Source organism: Chelonoidis abingdonii, chromosome 2, assembly GCF_003597395.2.
Source record: "Chelonoidis abingdonii isolate Lonesome George chromosome 2, CheloAbing_2.0, whole genome shotgun sequence".
In the NCBI taxonomy this organism is placed as follows: Eukaryota; Metazoa; Chordata; order Testudines; family Testudinidae; genus Chelonoidis; species Chelonoidis abingdonii.
In genome coordinates, this window is record NC_133770.1 from 89,010,849 (window position 1) to 89,031,195 (window position 20,347).

General features: G+C 35.8%; 1 protein-coding gene across 42 annotated transcripts in view; it reads right to left on the reverse strand.

Annotated features, from left to right (window-relative positions):
• Positions 1–20,347, reverse strand: part of CLASP2 (cytoplasmic linker associated protein 2) — a 282,910-nt gene that overhangs the window by 48,399 nt on the left and 214,164 nt on the right. For 11 of the 42 annotated variants that reach the window (XM_075062549.1, XM_075062551.1, XM_075062547.1 and 8 more), the window contains 8 exons: positions 19,950–20,012; positions 19,119–19,225; positions 15,322–15,345; positions 14,599–14,843; positions 11,161–11,224; positions 1,990–2,153; positions 1,143–1,221; positions 965–1,015 (listed from right to left, as the gene is read on the reverse strand). In XM_075062549.1, coding sequence (XP_074918650.1) covers positions 965–1,015; positions 1,143–1,221; positions 1,990–2,153; positions 11,161–11,224; positions 14,599–14,843; positions 15,322–15,345; positions 19,119–19,225; positions 19,950–20,012 — 797 coding nt within the window. The remainder of the gene's footprint in view (positions 1–964; positions 1,016–1,142; positions 1,222–1,989; positions 2,154–11,160; positions 11,225–14,598; positions 14,844–15,321; positions 15,346–19,118; positions 19,226–19,949; positions 20,013–20,347) is intronic. The other 31 variants (XM_075062557.1, XM_075062558.1, XM_032798778.2 and 28 more) reach the window with 7 other exon arrangements.

Consider the following 20,347-nt stretch of genomic DNA (forward strand, 5'->3'; position numbering starts at 1 on the left):
TGTTTTCTTCAACAACTCTGATCACATCATAAGATAGTAGCTGCTATTTAATACACCACCATAAAGTAATAGTAGTCAAAGTATAAACTGTCCTCAAAGTGAGTAATATTATAAAGTTCACTGTGCTGCAAACAAAAAAGCAAAAACAAAACAAAAAAATGAGGTATTTGCATGTGACTTCAGCCCCACTGTGTATAGGGAAAAAAACAGTGTAATCTTGTGCATTGTTACATTGCATAACATTCCAAAATGTGTACAAAATTTTCGTGCAGGACAGAGCAGAAAAATCCAGCTTTGTATATGCTTGTTATTTCCCCAATTTGCCTTATTTGTAAATCTTATTAGGATTTACTGCATTTATACCAAAGCCAACCTCTTCTCTAATTGTACATGTCCTAGAGAAATCAGTTTTAATTTTAGGTTGTACAACCATTTTTATGTCAACATATTCTTAAGCTGTGAAAATGCATGCATATATAATGCAACACATTACTTTTAGAAAAGCTTAAATAAAATAATGCACTAAACATAAAAGTAATATGTTTTTGAATGAAAATTTAGGTACATGTGTTAATATTAACATTCTTTAAAGTTTAAATATGCCCATAACATACAAGATGAAAGTAATATAGGGAAAAACCTTCATTGTCAGAACTATATCCAGAAAAGATTGGGAAATCACAAACATAAAATGAGAAAAGACTTGATAGAGTGAGTTTGCATAACCAGCTTGGTGTTAGGCGGCCATATTTTTGTTGCTTCTGTATTCATTGGAGTGTGGTCTTATCAGGTCTGTTTTTGCAAAAACGCTCTGACACTAGTATGTCACCTGAAGTTGAATATCTGCATGCTTAAAGTTTCTTGCAAAGGTTAGTAGTCATAGACGGATGCATACAAATAAAAACTATCAAACACTGTAAAGTTTTACATAGCGTTAAAAAAGGCAATAATGCAGACAAAAAACCTTGGAGCTCCAAAAAGAGCGAAGCTGGTCCTGCAGCGCTGGCTTGACTGTCTGAAAGTTTATAAAAACAAAATCCACCAAGTGAAAACCTTTTTTGCAACACAAATCCAAATAGTAAGAGAAAACAAATTTCTATCAACAAATATTTCATTTGCAATTTAGACTTGTAAATTCTTACCTTCAAACTGGGTGTCTGAGTCTGGTCAACAGTGAATCTCATTAAAATACTGAATTGGAGATCATTTGGAAAAGATTCCCTGAAAAATAAAGAATCAGGCAAAACACATTACTTGCATAGGGCATGCATTTAATAACTGTAGAGGTGGTCGCTCTAACTTATAAAAACTTTGTCTGCCTTTCAAACTATAATATATGCCTATTTGTTTTAATCTCTGGGTAAACATCCAACTAATGTAGAAAGGAACATACATCAAATGATCTTACTACTTTCAAGCAATTTTATGTGCTAACATGTAAAAAACAAAAGCTCTCTCAACAGTAAAAAGAACAGGAATACTTGTGGCTTTAGAGACTAACAAATTTATTTAAGCATAAGCTTTCGTGGGCTAAAAACCCACTCCATCGGATGCATGCAGTAGTTCATCCAATGAAGTGAGTTTTAGCCCATGAAAGCTTATGCTTAAATAAATTGGTTAGTCTCTAAGGTGCCATAAGTACTCCTCATTCTTTTTGCCGATACAGACTAACATGGCTACCACTATGAAATCTCTCAATGGCATGTGACTTATTAAATCCAGTCCTGCTAGGATGTGCATTTCATAATCGAGAAATCTAATTCTGTATTCATCTTTCAATGTTAAGCATTCAAAATATCTGGGATGATCTGAATTCCTTACATTGGCTGGTATTTAGAAAGCCACTACTATTACATTTGTTACATTTTAAAGCCATCCACAGGTTGTGTTTTGGGGCCAATATCCTTACAGTACAGTAAGAAAGAAATGTGGGAATATACTCTGGTGCCAATTAAAACTGCACACACATTTTTGTCAGCAATGTAATACCTTGTGACATCCAGTGCCTTCTGAACTTTCGCTTGTACAGACCCAAGCAAATCAGCACCCATTTTCTTCAACAGCTGTGTCAACAACACAAACAACCAATCCTGTAGATCTTCTTTATGGACCTGGATGAAGTCAACCAAGGTCTCCAAAAACATGCTGAACACCTAAAGGAGGCAGAGAGGGGAAAGGGGGGGGGGGGGGGGGAGAAAAGGAAACGACATTGACCTGTGTTGAACTCACAAATGATGAAGAAAGCAGTAGGAGAATCAAAGGCAGATAGAGGCAGTGATTTGCAGCCAAGCAGGAAAACAATCTGTCTTGCTTTTCATTGGTCTCCGTGATACAAGAGAATATTGCTATTCAACTTCAGCTGAAGTTTGACAATTAGCTATTCCATGCAGTATCATTGGGTAAATAAATGTTTACTGTGATGGCTGGCACAACTTTATTTAATTTTTTAAATTTAAACTTCTTTCCACTTCAAACTTTATGTAATTAAGTCAGTTCTACGTAGACAATAAAACTGGCTTATCTTTTTTAAAAAAGCAAAGAGGCTACAGAATGCTTAATTAAAATATGAGCTATGGAGATCTGCATCAAGAGAATGCTTGTTCCTTTCCATAGACTATTTGGAGAATGGAACAGGCTTCTCTGTTCCTGCAGCATTCTGAAACAAATTATTCACCCTAGCAGAGGAAAAACCACAGTACATTTCTGATTACGATGTCCTTTTGAAATATATGGAATATTATCTTTCTAAAAACATATTAGCTACTATTATGACATTTTGGAAGAGTGGTGTTGGGAAGCAAATATTCAGGAAAATGATCTATAAGTACATTTATGCTGCATAGCACCTCCCCTTCGCAGTGATTCTCAGAGCCCAGGTCAACTGACTTGGGCTCAAGCTCCGAGTCTAAAAAATAGCGGCATGGACATTTCCGCTTGGGCTGGAGCCTGGGCTCTGAAACTCAGCCAGGATCTCGATGCCTGGTGTCCAGACCGAGTGGAAACATCTACACTATTTTTAGCCCCATTAGCCCAAGCCCTGTGAGCCTTAGTCAGTTGACCTGGGCTAAGAATTGCTGCAGTTTATTTTTTTTTTCCAGTGTAGATGTACCCTATGTCAACTTGTATACTGCAAACTGCACCAAATGTGTAAATGTGAATGACAATTTTTTTTTTAAACAAATTTCAAAACTTATAGTACAACCTTAAGATCAAGAAGTATTTTAGGGTTTGGGGTTTTTAAGTGTATGTATATATAAAATTTACCACTACGTGGCATTTTTTTCTCTCTCTCTTTTTAGGACCTTTCACTAGCTTTTGGATTTACATGTGCTTATGCGGGAGTGGAACATACATGTTCCAGATATACAATTTTAAAGGTATGTATTATGCCAGAATTCCAGCTTAATCTAGGCCATAACACACTGCTGCATAAGTGTACGCATGACAGAGTTCACTATAATTACTTTTTAACACCAATGTCATACGGTCATGAAGATAAATATACCCAACACACTAAAGGTTTAAATCCATATGCTTAGTTTACAAGTGTCCGTCATTAGGTATTTGAGGCTGGCACTTGGTTAATAGGCACTGGATGCCAAATATACATTTAAATTCTCTCAGGATTCTACAGACACCAAACAGTATAATCTTCAGGGCTACTTTAAATATTTTAAGTATTAAAAACCATCTTCCTGTCCCAAACAGGTAAAAGGTTCCTCAAGAGAAAACATTTTCTTCCCACTCTAAAATGAAATATTGTAGGGTATATTCTCCTCCCTTCCATTTATTGTCCTTGATGTTTCTCTCGCTGGGAGAAGGCTGAACATAACTCCATGCTGTTCCTGGTTGAGGTGGGGGTGGCGTTACCCAAGAACCACATTGAAAGGTCTCCACAACCAGCGCTCCTACCCACTAATAATTCAAGGGCACAGAAAACAAAAACAAACAAACAAACAAACAAAAAAGCTATCAAGCTCAGGACTTTAACTCTGATTCCACATAAGCAATAGCACATAGCCTGTTGTGCAGGCCATTCTAAATGTGTTTTGCAGAATTATTATATCCGTACATACAAATCTCCAAACAATAGCACTGGAAAGTCAAATGATCAAATTATGTCAATTAATCTGCCTGAGTTACATATAACTATAAGCGAACTGGATTTCTAACAGGGCATTCCAAGTGCCTTTTCTTTCTTCCAGGAAACTCCATTAGGTTTGGTTGAGATATCAACTGTTAAAATATCACTATTTCCCTGCTGTCACTTGCATTCTTCAGGAATATTTTGGCAACATGTCAAAATAACAGAACATGAGCATTCAAAAGAGCTGAAACCATGCTGCCACCGCAGCAGCACACACATCTCTGGGAATACCTGGGAGCTGTCAAAATAGCTGTAGTGGGGAAAAGGGTGGGAAGAGGGCCAAGCTGGTCTCCCCCAAGTCCAACACAGAGCTCCAGTTGCCCATCTTTACCTTTTTCCTCTTTAAACACAAAACAACAATAAACCTAGAAAATTACATAGAAAAAACTATTTTAAAGAGTGTTACTTCAATTGCAAAGTTGAGCACTCAAAAGTTAGGAAATGTCATATTTAACATCGCCTGGCGAATGCTGCTCCCTGTACATATACATTGTAGTACAGGGTAAAAATGTAATTAATTTGAAATTTTGAACATCCATGGGACTTAAGTTTCTGCATGGACTTATAAAAACTCTAGAAAATGGGACCTGGGTGCTTCTGAAAATTTTATTCACAGTCCTTAATTACATGATCCCATACTTGTTTGTTTTTTTTGCAGGACCCCTGCCTCAGTGCACAGGATGGATGTCCAACGAGGGCAAATTAAGGGTTTATGGTTACCCTTATATCAGGCATTTCCTAACTGTTGAGCATTTAACTTTGGAATCTAAATAACACCCTTAAAGTAGCTTTTGTGTGTGCGCGCGCTGTGCAACATGGCTGAATTAAGATTGCTCTCATAGCTGTAATTGTTGGAACTACCTGATTTCTGAATGTTTCTTTCTCAAACTTAACCGTATGTTAACACCACCTTTTTACTGTTTTGCATTGTACAAGCCAAATTAATTAGTCGACACCAGCTTCCATTGGTCTCAGAAAATGTTTGAACAGCAAGGAATCCACAACTTTTTTTTTTTGCTAGGGCAAGCACAGCCAACCCCAAAAAGTGTGTTGAAGTTGCAGACCAGGCATTAGACGTGATTTGGGCATGTATTGATTTGATGCATTCCCACTACAGCCAGGGGACTAATAAGGAGCACAGCACAGATTAGAACTATTGTTCCCTAAAGCAGGGACTGCCTTTCCTCATTGCAACATGAAACTGCTGAGGCCAATAATTTAGCAAGATTGAAAAAAGGAATGGATACTGGACACTGCTACAGACAGCAAGATATCTGGAGCTGTCGTAGTTAATGATAAATTATAGAAGGGATATTAAATATCATTTTTCAGGGCCTAAGCCAGTATCTAACTACAGAAAGGGATGAGACCTAATGTTGGAGAAAGATTACCACACATTTGCTCACTGCAAGGTTCTTATACCTTCCTCTCAAGCCCACTGATCACCCTCATAGAAAGATTACTGGACTAGTTGGACCTCAGGTCTAATGCAGTATGGCAATTCTTATGTTCTTTCCAAGGGGATGACTTTTCCTCTTGCTGTTATGGGCCTTCATGAAGAAGGGAGGTGAAATTTGCCTCTCCTTTTACCAACGGAGAATTCACCTAGCCCAATTTATTAAATGTGAGGGAAGGGGAAAACACTGCTAATGTTATGCTTGAGAATTAAATGCACAAAAGAAGGACCGTATGAAGTTATGGTTTCCACAGCAACTATAAATCTGACACCAGCACATATTTAATATTTTGTACTGCTGTGTACTCATCTATATCATTATATACATGCAGTGTGAGAGTTAGAATTGCTGGGAAAATTACAGCTTTCAATTTTTTGGCTTTTGTACATTTCAGTTCTCAACCATGATGTTACAGTAAGTGTTGTGTCTTGAGTTTCCTTCCTTTAAAAAAAAAAAACAAAAAACAAAAAACCCAAAAAACTTGGTTGGAAGGAAAAACTCAAAGAAAATTGTGACTGATCTTTGTGAAGCAAGATCCATGCCACACAGTGCACGTCAATTTTCAAGTTCAGTTATTATGAAGTTGGAGAAATAATGTAAAGATAGTCACAAAATTATTTGCTGTCTTGCCTATGTACGTATGTACACATATAATTAAGTTTAAAATCAAGCACATTGTTACATCAAATGTACTTTCGTAAGGACAAGATGCATATTTCAGTTTGTTGGACATCATAGAAAAGAAATTAATTTTATAAGGGACTACTGGAAAAAAGTCAACATTACTGTTTTATTGGTAGATACGTCTTTTGCTACCAGTTAGCAAATGAATTAATTGAAAATCTAAAGTTGCATACTATAATACTGTCATGGGGTATGCTGGCTCTTTAAGATGATTCTGACTCAGCCTCAACTGTGCTAGGCTTATGTTTTCTCCCCTAAAAGAAAGACATAAGGGGTCACTAGGTTTTCTGGGGAATATCAGGGCAGCCTGAGTTCAGTCAGAGAGTATGGAAAAAAAACTTGCTGGAGAGGTGACAACTTTTCAGAGCTCCCAGACAAAAGGCCTAGAAGAGAGAACTGCAAGAACAGTACCAACTTGTTGAGGGACAAGCGTCAGCTGAGGGGCCTGCAGGGAGAAAGGAACATAAAGGATTTAGAATGTGGAGGTCTGTTAGGAAGGGGAAGCCCAGATAAAGGACAGGAGGAACTTTTAGCCAAGATGGGGGGTTGTGTGGATGTCAAAGCCCATTATAAACTGAATGGACTAAATGAACCCATGAAAGACGGCTGCAAGGTTGTGTGCATTATTTTATGGTACTAAGCCACACCCAGAAGAGGAAGCAGTACTGTGAAAACATGAGATACAGTGTCTTGTTTGACACATGACAGAAGGGAAAACTGAGGCAAGTGCAGGGCCAAAACCAGACTTCTCTAGCTAAAGGCTTTTAACTATGTCGAAGTTCAAAGGCCTACAGCAAACAAAGGAAGTGTTATGAGCTTCTTAACAAAAAGAATCTATTATAATGAGAAACGCAAATTAAATATAGCAGTTGCTACCAGCTCTCCCTATATAATAGTATTTGTTAATAATGATAATATTCTAATATTTACATTTAACAATGCAAGCAGAAATCTGAAATACAACATATATACAGCACAGACAAATATTATGGGAAACCTTAACTTCTGAGTACTTGATGTTTCATCATAACAATTAATTGTGGAATTTTTTTGGTGATTTTTAAAGATTAAGAAATTGAGCCAGGAGCTTACAAACTCTGCTTTCTTTGTCACAGGTGCTCATAAATTTCTTGATCTGGAGTTATTTGGTTTGGTTTCTCTTATACTGAAATCTGCAGGCTGAATAAGCTGGTTAAACATTTATATGCTCATAGAGCACTTCAGATTTCCCAAAATAAATGTTCATATTAAATTAAATTATCTTCAACCCTTGTCTTGTCTCAATTAATGCCTACAAAACAAAACAAATTTGACATTTTGTTTCTAATTTCAGCTGTGCCTATTTATGTCTGGAAATAATACAAAAATGGTTCAAGTGATTTTACTAAAATTTAAAAAACAAGCCACCACCACCTCCCAAAAAAACCCCACAAAACAAAAAACCCAGACACCTCTGAATCGGAGACAAAGCATGGACAATTTGTTTGAGAAACTTATATAAGCATCAAAACAAAAGCGTGAGATTAGAATGGAAGCTGGAATTCAAACTCTAATTATAGTGGGAACAATCCATACGTGCTATAGTTTCTCTAGATACAGTCTTTGTTTTCATGATTAAATTTTAAATTCTGAAATCAGTCATCTTAATCACATTTTGATAGTGGAGAAAAACAGATATTGTAAGAAAAAATAACTATAATTGAGATCTTTCTTTAAAATGAATTAAGTTTCAGATGCGCCAATCACCACAATATAGAACAGGAGTGCATAACCAAATAAGGTCAGTTAATTAGTAGAAAAACACATCTCAAAACATTACCACACATAATTCTATATGAATTGCAAAAGGCTTGACACTGCATGAACTCTTTGGGGGAGGAAAAAAATAGAGAAAAAGCGTTAATTTCACAATCATGCAATAAGGTTAAATTTCCAGCAAATATTGATCCAACTTACTCTCTAAAGAGAGTTCCAACACAGGGGACAGCATGCAAAAAGAAAAAAGGGGAAAAAAAGATAAAAACACACAAATTAGTTTCCATCAATGCAAAGTTCCTGTATGGATGAAAAAACACAAAAAATAAAAAGGAATTTCAAAACCTGTACAGTAAATTTAAAATTATGTTTCTACTGTTCTTAGAATAGTTTGGAAATAAGCAGTTGGTTTGCTCCTGTTCATTTTTTTCCTTAAAACCAATTTTTTCCCCAGAAGGACACAACTACACTACTTTTTTCTTATACTTGGTTAAAGATGTACTGGAACACATTAAAAAAATTAGACCTTCACATCTTTATATATTGTAGTTATAATAATTCCTGTAGAAGCTGGGAGAAAAACTCTTAGAAAAGATTTTATAAGGTCACCTCATTTAATTAAAAATTAGGTTTTTTATATCTCTTTGATGTTTAAAGTTGGGGTATCTTGCTGTGGAATGCACTGCTGGACAATTAATGGTTGGTAATATCTAGTGGTGGCAACACAGTCAGTGATTGGAACTGGGGTTAATTGTAAATATTTTTAAAAGTCACTACTGTACAGTCACAAACTTTGGTTTATATATAAAATGGATGATACCTCAGTTTACAAAACAAAAGAGGTGTTATTATATCAATGTGACCAGCAAACACGAAAAGGAAAGAGATATTATATACATATTGAACGGAATAATTCTTTATGACATCTCAGTATCTATTTTAAAGTCATCTTCATTCCAAAAAAGATGCCATGCATGCTTATAAATGTCACTTCTGGTTTTTTGTACACTCATCTCATGAAATAATTTAATTGCTATATTTGGCATATACAATTTCAAGCTGGAATATTTTTAATTCTGCATATTTTGCGAAGGAAAATAAGTTTTTAGTATAAAGAAAATTTTCACTCAGTAGTTCTTTGATATATCAACTGATGTAATGTTTGTAAACCAGCAGCTAAACTCCTATTAACTAGCGTCCAAGTCAAATAGTGACAAAAATCAGCAATTTGCCATTTCATCAACGTTGGTATATTTATGGAGTTTACATAAATGTTCTAGACAGCTATATTGCTAAAAGAATACTGTACATGCATGACCAAGCAAAATCATGCAGAAGTTTACAAAAGATGCTCATCTCATACATTTATCACTTTGCTTCAGCAGTACCCACTGCCATTATTCATCTCCTGGAATTCTATATTTTTCAGTACTCTTTTTTTGTGTGTCGTCATTCTCTCTTCCTCCCCTCTTCTACTTCTGGCTGTTCACTTGATCTCTCTGGGGCATCTCTTCTTCAACTTTTCCCTTTTCCACTGCGTCCTCCTCTCTTGACTCACTATGATCCTCAAGGCCTTTACCCTTCAAGTTGAGGCCTCTATTCTCACGTGTACCCCAAAACTCCCGAATTTCTAATCTTGCCATAGGTGGCTATTACTCTGCTTTAGCCGTAAAAAGGGCAAACAGCAGATAAACTTTGACAAGTTAATTTGGTGCTTTACTGTTAACTTTCAATTAGTCAAGATTTCAGTACAGTTAACATATCATCAAGTTCTGAAGGTTTATCAAGTGTACATTAACATTTTGATAGGCATTTTTCAGTATTCTATTAGGAGCAGCCATCAGTTGTGACATTTATAGTAGAGTTGTAAAATACTGAGATGAACTACTTTCTGTTTTGCTGTGAAACTTTGAGTGTTTTTGCTATCACTTAATCAATACTGATAGATGGACAGAAACTAGCATATGCTGTACATCTCAGACAAAATGATTACCTGTTACTTTCAATCCACAGAATACCTATAATTCAAGATAAGCCCTAAATTATAAATAAACATGAAGTTTTAAAAATGTTTTATATTTATTTTCATATCAGCATCTGTATTGCTGTGGCCAGTTTTCTGAGACATTTCACTATAAGTTCGTTAATGGAGCATTAAATAAGGCACAATGGTCCACCCACTTGAGAGAGAGAGAAGGTAAACAACCAAAACTGAAAATATAACCCAAAAGTGGAGATTCAATAAAATAAGTTAGTTCAAATTGCTCTTAGAAACCCAAAAGAATATTTTAATTGTTATAGCATCATCCTGATTGATGAGGTACTGGTCCATATTTGCCTTGTAAAAAGTCATGTAATGTGAACAAAACATGATAACGTTTTATTGATAGCAATATATTCTTTACCTGCATTTTACTACATATTAATGACTATATAAAAAGAATTAAATAAACTGTGGAGCCCTAATTTCCAACCAGTCATTTATCTATGAGAATAAAGGAAGACACACATAATCCATCATCACTCAAAAACATATACCCAAGAAAGCATCTGAAGTATTTACCAAGGGTTGCTGATCAGCCTCATTTTGTAAATTTAACTAATATTTCTTGCATCAGATGAACTCAATATGTTCCTGAGTGAGAATCACTTTTCATTTTACTTTTGCAACAAATACTACGAGCTTACAAGAATATTTAAGAATGCTGAACACTCTCTAAATGTTGAATACATTTCTACTTAGGTACAATAAAGTATTATTTACTTTATCTCAATTATCCTTTATCAATAAAAGAAAAAATAAACTTGTTTCAAATCTCAAATTAAGTGGATCAAAACACCACAGTCTCCTTACATTCCATCAGTTAACTCAAACAGTGAAAATTAAGGACACATACCTATGCCTTACCACCTGTTTGCAAAGAGTTCCTAAATAACTCATATGACCACCTCTCACAATTCAATGCTTATAATACACCTTTATGGCAAATACTTTTAGTGTGCAAATTAATACCTAATATCATTTACAGAAATTGTTCTGTAGTATTAATCTACAATATTTCAATGTGCTGACTACAAGTAAACAAAGGAATATCAACAGAAAAAAATAAAACATACCTTGCTATGAGGGTCAGCAAACATCCTTGTGAAGATTTCACACAATCTTTTTAATTCAACGCGACTGTTAAAATGACATAACAATTAATTAGTCAACTACGGGATACTGTAAGGAATTATTTTAAAAGGACACAGACTAGATACTTCAAGTCCAAAGGTCAGATTGAGAGGTTTTGAAAAATACCTTTTCAAACAGAAATATTTTCATTTTTGCTTAAAATCTAATTTGAAGTTTAACTTCAATTTAAACATTCTTATGCACTATTTGCAACCCAAACAACATAACAATGGTACTAGTACAGAACAACCAGTGAAACTGACTAGAAGCCAAAGTGAAAGTAACTATTAAATGTCTCTAATAATAAAGTTAATTTTACAATTTTCAGTTTGAACAATCTGATGTTAATACAGATAAAATCTATTTTTAAATATGACTTAATCCAATAATGTCTCTTTATAGTAACACTTACAAAACGTTATATAACCAAAACATTGTTTAAATTTCCACTTATGACTGAAATATGAAACAGGGTATATTTAGAGACATTCTTAGCTAGGAAGGTGCTTCCCAACGCAGGCAGACAGACATGAGCTAGTTCTGCTTGAGCTAGCATGCTAAAAATAGCAGTGTAGCCATAAAACAGAATTGGTGGAGGCTCAGTCTATCCATTCTATATACCCAGAGGGACAGGCGGGATTGTACTGTATTCAAGTGGCGACTCCAAGCCATAGCCTTGCCCGCTGTGGCCACACTCCTATTTTTAGTGCACTAGCTTGAGTTGAGCTAGCAAATGTCTGTCTATCTGTGCTGGAAAGCACCCTCTCAGCAGCTGCGTAGATATACCGTAGGAGTATCAAATAGCTTCTGTTGAACGTAAGATTGCACCTCGAGTTGACACAAATTAGGACTTCACAAATTAGGAATTTTTCTGTCCTGAGGAGCTCTTGGTTTAAATTTTGTCTCTAATGCTATTAAATAAGGACTTCTATCACTATTTATTATTTCTTCAGTGCCACCAATAATTTCAACACCGTACAAGGTTCCCAGACAAAAATTATGTTAAACTAGAACATACATCAGTAATTTAAAGATAAAAATATTACAGGGATGTTGTAATTATCCCCCAAATAAGAATTACAAACCCAGGAAATTAAGAGTAAATTTAAAAGAAATCTAAACATGACAAGGTACGAGAATGCTGTTAAGGTTTGTTTGTTTATTTAACTCTGCTTTGTAAAGATATCGTTGTGATGAGAAACAATTATGAATAGTGCACTACAGTCCCAGATTAAACTAAACTGATTTTTAAAGACATCTGATAATTTTTTAAAAATGCTTCCCTCATGGTATCATTGCAAGGAAGAGATAAGGTTATTTGGGTGCCCTAACTGTGTATTTACATATTAACATGTTTGGATTTCTTTTAAATTTAATCTTAAATCTGAATTTCTTAAGTTTTCACTGCTTGTTTTTCGGGATACTTAAATGTAATGTTTTTACTTACATTACTAATATACAGTCAAACTTAATTATAGTTTAATCTAAGTTCTTAGATATGATTCACTTTTAAAAAAACCCTTTATATTTGCACACTAAAAAAAAAATCCCATGAGTAGTGTTAACCATGTGGTATTTTCATTGATTTGAAGATCTGCTGCATAACCCCAAGATCTGAATTTTATTTCAACTTTTCAGACCAGATTAACCAGCATACTCTGGATGCTTTACTCACTTTGGAGACAGACCGTACATAACCGCTTTCCGCTTCATCCTCCCCCTTCCCGTTTTCCCCTTTCTCCTGCGCTCCAAATTCCCCTGCACATCACCTCTCAATATTTCCCCTCCTGCTCTCCTTGCTGAGTAAATGTGGTCAAAGGGTATTTTTTTAAAAAAATATTTTTTTTAAGACTGACACTTTCGCCATTATTTTTCATAAACTGAGCATTTCTGCTTTAACAGGAGCTAAAGAATAGTGTTCTTCTACAAATAATTTCATCAAGATATGCCCTTTTCAAAATGGCTCCCATCTTCTATTGTCCTCAATGAAACAAAGGCCACAGCTGTCCTAAACTGCCCTTTCAAAGTAACCACTAGCTCCCTGAAAATAGCATAGTGTAGGCCTAGCTTGACATAAGTAACTTGTCTTATTTCTTTGTGGTCCTGATTTGGAAGGTGAATAGAAAGTTAAGTTGTAAACAGGGTCTTGACAAGCAGTATCCTGGAGTCAGCTAACTAAAATAAGCAGCAACACCCTAATGCTAACGACAATGGATAAGATAAACCTGCAATATGAAGATCATGTTCTGCATGAAAAGCACATGGACAGAACATGCTGCACAGGGATTGGTTCCTGCAAAATAACCAAGCCAATCCAAAAATGTGTGATGTAATGTACAGCAAATGCAATATAATGTGTAAATGTATATAAAAGAAGAGGTTTTCAGTATAACTCTGGATGCATGGTAAGCCCTAAATCCAACCCCGATGCTTGAGTCTGAGCAACTCAGCATAGCTTTGCTGTATGCCAAATACAGGAACCTGAGTGATGAAATCTGGAGTCAAATTGAGTGATTTGGATCCCAGAGAACAGGATGAAGTGTTCTCCCAGAACTGGACACGGTGTTCTGGATAAGCTGAGAGGAAACACTTTCAGAGGGAATCCCAACACAGGAATCCTCACTCTTCTGTGCGGGTAGCTTGGCTTAACTCCCCATTCTGAGCAATGGGAGATGATGGCTACTTCCAGAATTTCAACTCTCGATAGTTTAAGGGTATTGGGATGAGGGACAAGGATCTCTGGTACTTATTGTAGAAGTAAAAGTGTTTAAGCATGTTTCCTTCCTGGTTTGAGGCCAGTTTTTGCAATTTCTTCTGACTCTGCAAGTACCTTGTCCTCCTTCTTGCTAAAAGAACTGGTCACTTGTGAATTTTACACAGTTCATAGTATCTGATCTGTGTGAATCTAATATCCCGATCTACAGTCACAGGTTCCTCCAGGCTATGTCAATGAAAGACATGGACCTTGCTCTGAGCATCCACAGATGTGTATGCTAGGAAAGTAGCAGCTAAGGAAATCTTACTTTGGATAAAGTCTACATTTTCAGTAAGTAAAGACTTTAGGTTTTTAAGCTGTGTTCCTAAAAAAATTGTCCCAAGAAAACAGGAAATGAGATACTATTCTTTTACATACCAGGAAACTGATTATCATCATTTTTCTCCATTTACAGGATAATGCAAAGAGATCTCACAGAAACATTGCAATCTGCATTATTTATTCAGAAGAATATACTACTTTGCTTATTTCAGTAATTTGAAACTCCAATTCTACCTTAAGGCTACATCTACACATAAAGGTACTGGGAAAATGAGCCTCAGCTGCAAAACAGTGCGCCCCCTACCCCCAGAAATCTATTCTTGAGTAAGACACATTGTCTTACCTTAAAGTCCTCTGGTTTTTTAATAAATTCTGTAGACCTAGAAGACCTTCTTTTCTTTCTGACCAGTTGGAGCTAGCACAGCGATTGAGGACCTCTGCCACATCTTCTGTCTGCCGCATATATGTAGGTATGCTGCCATTGCGAGAGCTGTATGATCTTTCTGAACAGGCACTGGATGCATCACTGTTGGCATCATCATCAGAGTACATTCCATATGATTCGTACCTCCTTCGTACAGGCTTTTTCTATCACATACAGACTCCCAGATTAGCAATGATCACAAAGAGGTGTCAAATTTTGTATTTGCACATATCTATACAAAAGGCTAGCACCTTCACTGACCACCTGCATTGACATTATGGCTCCAATTCCATTGTTTAACAAGTCAAGCAACATTAATATCTTAAAGTCAGATTGATTATATAGAATTCTAAAAGTAAAAATGAAGCAAATAGCACATGACAGGTTATCCACCTAATCAGTTTTCTTCTGCATACGTTTTACTTGTGAAAAATACAAATATTTATCATAATAGAGGGAGAACAGAGATACTGAAATTTAGTCATTTCACTCAACTGTACACAACTTCAAATTAACAATATAAAGTTTAAAATTACATTTTCTATTACTTCTTTATTTATGTTTAGTTTTGTACAATCTTAGCACATACTATATTAAAACGTTAAACTATCAGAAGTAAGGGGAAAACGGTGATTTCTATACCTTAGTCCGTATGTCTCCTAAGAGCTGATAGCAGTGAATTATTGAAGAGAAATAGAGAAATTAAGAACATTGAGGATAATTGCCATGTACTAGTACCATAACTAACTTTCATTATGGTATCGTCTGTCACTGGAAGCAACAGTGGGTTCTTTGTTTTTTTTTACTACATTGAAGAAAATGGCTATTAGCATGCAACTTTATTTATTCTTTGCCTCACGATCTCTGGTATAAAATATGTAACATTGCCATATCACGTATTACGAATAAGAAATTTTACCTCATCTATACTTTTCCAGGAAAACACATCATTATATAATTTATTAGGTCTTTACAAACTAAGATAAGACACAAACTTCCCAGCTTAAAACTTTCTGGCTGTCTTACACAATGGCAATTCAACTTGAGGACCCTGTTATATACAGTCAGCTGTCTCAGCACCAACCAATCAAATGTTCCTGGTTTTGGAATTTTTTGTCAAAATGTTTTTCCCCTTTTTCTATTGTGGAAGTTTTCTGACCAGCTCTGCTCTCAGCATCTGGAACCTTCCACCCAATTCTGGAATTGCAAAGAGACTCTCTATAGAAGCAAATTGCTAGAATGCCTTATAAGAATTAATTTTAAAATACAAAAAACAAAAAACAAACAAAAAACAACTAACACCCTCTTCGGTCTCAAAAAATAACCAAAAAACCAAAAACATGAAACCCAAACAGGCCAAGGGATTCAGAAAACCAGACTTCTCACCCTAGAGGAAAAGAAAAAAAAATACAACTCTGTGAAAGAAACCTGCTATCCAAACTCTGAATCAGAGGTGTGTAGTGAGAATCCTGTTTGATTATACAGTCAAAGAAGCAGACGTATAAGTGAATACTTTTCCCTTTATTAACATTACAATTTGCACAGAATTCTCACTCTTCAATGCTGAATAACTTGAGGGATGCTCCTAAAACAAACAACACTTAAACAGTGTAACAAGTAGGCCTATGCTTAACTGTATGTGGAATTATTTCACGACCTTCGGAAGGAATCCAGAATATGCTCATAGCACCACATTATCAATGTAAAACCTGATTTAAAGTGGATCAGTCAGAGCTTGAAGCTCTGTGAATTGAGCTCTTTGCTACCAGGAAAATGACCATTCATATAAGAAATGTTAATTGGTAGAATCTGAATGCTTGAAAGTAGCATTCATCAGTTTTGGGCAGACTATGTTAATACCATAACAGAAGGAGGGGGTGCGCTTATTAATTAACGAGTTATTTCTAACACGTAAAGAGCCACGTGAATCAGGTGACCAAGCCCTGCGAGACACTTCTTTAAATTCAACTGATCCACGATAGCCCAAAACAGTTGCCAAATAAACAGGAATAGAATAAATCTTTAATCCTTGACTCTCAATTAAATGGTAGTGTTGCAGTTTTGTGGGGCTGGTGGCAAGAGGGGAGAGAGAGAATTAGGTCAATTTACATTACAAATATTTACAAATAGATGTCATGATACTGGAGTTCTACCTTTTCAAGAACCTGGAGAGGGACAGATTCCTGTACTGCATCAGAGCAAAATAAACTCAGAGCCAGATTCTAATCCAAATGGATAGTCACTACCAATCAGAGCAAGACTGGGGACCACCCATGCCAGGGGCTTTGCTACAAGAGGTTATGGTGGACAGATGTACAGATGACATTTCCTTCTCCAGTGGGTGGAGAGGCATTCCTTATTAGTGTGATCTTCCAGCATGAGAAGCACAAAACTGATAGTTTCTCATTCAGGTAAGCAGCCTTCTAAAACCTCAGTGAGTGAAACAGTAGCAGAAGACAAAATTGAGGAAGAGACATTTGTAAACCTGACTCCCTCTAAGACACCACCCTCCCATCACACACACAGACAAACTGAATCTTAATTGTTCTTTTCCATGAAGCTAACAGAAAGTTCTTCACTTTCAGAGGTACTGGACAGTTTTTGAGTGCAGGTAGCCAGGATTTACCAAAAGGTCAGTCACACCCTGAACAGTTTTGCTTGACAGGATTTCAGCAATGGAGGAAGAGGAGACTATTTTCTTGACTTTTATCTCAGCCAAGGTACAGGTATAGGAGTTTTAAAAAGCTATGATACGATTACTCTGACTCAGAGTGGTTTCTGCCAATGACACTCTAACCTCTGTCCTCCAAACATTTAATCTATAAAAACACATTGACCTATGAAAGTAATGGACAGGAAAAAACAAAGCAAGGAATCACTTAACTGATGACTTTATGAATATAAGTGGCGTACTACAGGACAACATGCTAAATACCAACTTATGACAAAACACAGGAGACCACCTTTGATTTCAGGATGTTAAATTAATCTGAATTTGAACATTTGCTAATGTGAAATTAAGGCTAAGAAAATACAGAAACAACAACAACAAAAAAGTAAAATATGCTTAGATCTGACTTGATTTAATAGAGGAAGAAAGTAAAGAAAATCTCTTCAAAATATTAAATCAACCTTTTATTTTTGATGGTTAAAAATATCAAAGAAAGGTAAATAAGTGGAACTGGTTGGAAATTCACTAACGGAACTTCTTCCATCAGAAAGCATCAATTACTTGAAATTGAGACATCTGTGGGACTGTGTCCATTTTGATAACATTCTGATGGAAATCAGGCACGTCTCCAATGGACAGCCACATACTGTTTTTCTGCCAGCTTGTCTGCTAGGCTCCTTGGCAGCCCAGCTGGAGATAATTGTGGAGCCCAGACTTCCAAGCTCCTGGCTCCCAAGCTCCCAGACTTGCAGCTCTTTGGCAGCTCCTAGGTAGCTTGCCTAATGGGGCACTGCAGAGCTGGGGCCTCTTAAGGAGGTGAGCTGTCATTTACCTGTCTGACTGGTTCACCACCTGGCCAGCTCCCCATAAAATATTTTTTTTTTTAACCCAATTTTGCTATAGAATGGAAATTTTTTCAAAATCTATAATTTTTTAATGGAACAAAAATCTCAATGCTGCTTAGTTCCAGTAAAGAGGTTCTTCATTTTTTGTATAACATGCAAAATATATTTATATACTAGAAAGTATAGGATAAATATGACGTTACCAACTTTACATGCGTATATATTTATTTTCCTGTTGCGCTGTACTGATTTACAAGGTAAACAAGTGTCCTATTATCCACGTTTTAATCATTTTAAAGTTGTGATATCAATTTGACAGTCATTATCATGGCAAATCCCAAAAGGATCTCCTTGCACAATGAGTACCATCTGGATTGATTAACTTGACAATAGCTGAGAAATAAAACTACAGCCAAGTCAGTCTCTGAATCACAAGTCTGCCTTTTGTTCTACATAGGTACAATGGCAGAGCAACTTAACTTTCAACATATGTTTTTATTTTTTAAGTTCCAATAATTAACATAATTCTGAGCCAAGACATAGAAAATGGAAACCAGATCCAAAGAATCTACGATCTTGAGAAGATATTGGAACAGTTTCAGATTTTGGACACATCATTAATTTGCTTGTTCAGAGCTTTAGTTTTTATTCAAAGGGGAAAAAAATTCAATCAATCACTCGTCTTGTATTACACTAGCTGTTCATGCTATCATTTAATCAAAATTCCACCTCAATGAGCTAGCTCAGGTAAACAAACATAATTTCAAACCTAAGGAACTAAACTGTTTCACAGTTCAGAATGGATATAAATACATACACCCCTACCCCGATATAACGTGACCCAATATAACATGAATTCAGATATAACGTGGTAAAGTTCAAAGTTTTTAGTCTACTTAAAATGATAAATGGAGGATTCTTACCAATGCATCTGCTACTGCTTCTTCTACATCAGAACCTGTGTTCAGAACTCTCATAGCACTAACCGATGATGACAATCTACTTGACTGACTGATCCCAAACCCTGTACCTGTCATAACAGAATAAGAAAATAATAAACATTTAAATCAGAATTGCAACATGGAAAATAGAATTTCAGTCACTTAAAAAAACCCAACCAGAAGTATAGTAATTGGCAAGTGCTCTGCTCTCCTTAATTTCATTTAACTGAAAAGTTAAAAAAAGAACGGATGTGGTAATTATCTGATTTATATTTCTGCAGCAAAAGAATCGGAAAAACAAACAAAAATTAATCAATGATTAAACAGAATGTCTGATAAATATTTGTACTACGAAAGAAAGGAATCAAGAGGCTCAACTGAAGCGTTTGTACTACAGAGCTACTTTTCTTTTGAAGAGCACCTGTTAAAATATATTAATCATTTGGGTTTTTTTAAATTTTTTTAAAAATAAAATGCAAAATATAAGGAGGGCTACCAACAGCGCTATGTTACAGAACTACATGCATAAAAAGTGCTACAAATACCAAACAATGAGGAACTAAAATAAAGTAAATCTGCCAGTAAAAAAACCTGTAAATATATTACTGGGGGTGGGGGGGAGAGGGAGCTGACCTTGGGAAAGAAAAGCTTGCAATGTGTACACATCGACCTTGATTATCCAAAACACAGAACTCAAATTAATGTAAATAATAAATAGGGTAGTTTTAAAAAATGGATTGTAAGGAAAACCAAGTGGGAAAAAAATATCCAGGATGACTGCACAGATGACAGCAAAGTGTACTCATCCTTCACCTGTAGCCCCATATACTTCTGGGGTGTAGAGGGCACCAGTAGATCTGGAGTGATGCCTGGAAGCTGCAATAACAGGATCATATGAACCTTATCTATTATCAAGGAAGCAAGGTACAGTGACAACTGTATAGATAAGGAGAATACTTTTTAGGAAACAGATGTAGCATTACTGCATGAAATAGAACAAATTAACAGAGAAAATATGAAATAAAGTTTCAGAAAGCAAGTCCCTCAACTAAATAACAAGTGGGTTATTGTTCAGAAGCCAATTCATGCCGCAGAAAATTTAGAGCAAGCATTCCCTTCTTTAATTCAAAGCAAAACACATATATACACCCCTATATGAGCCTTTTAAAACAGCCCACTGAGTCTGTACCTTAACTGCAAAGTTAACTTGA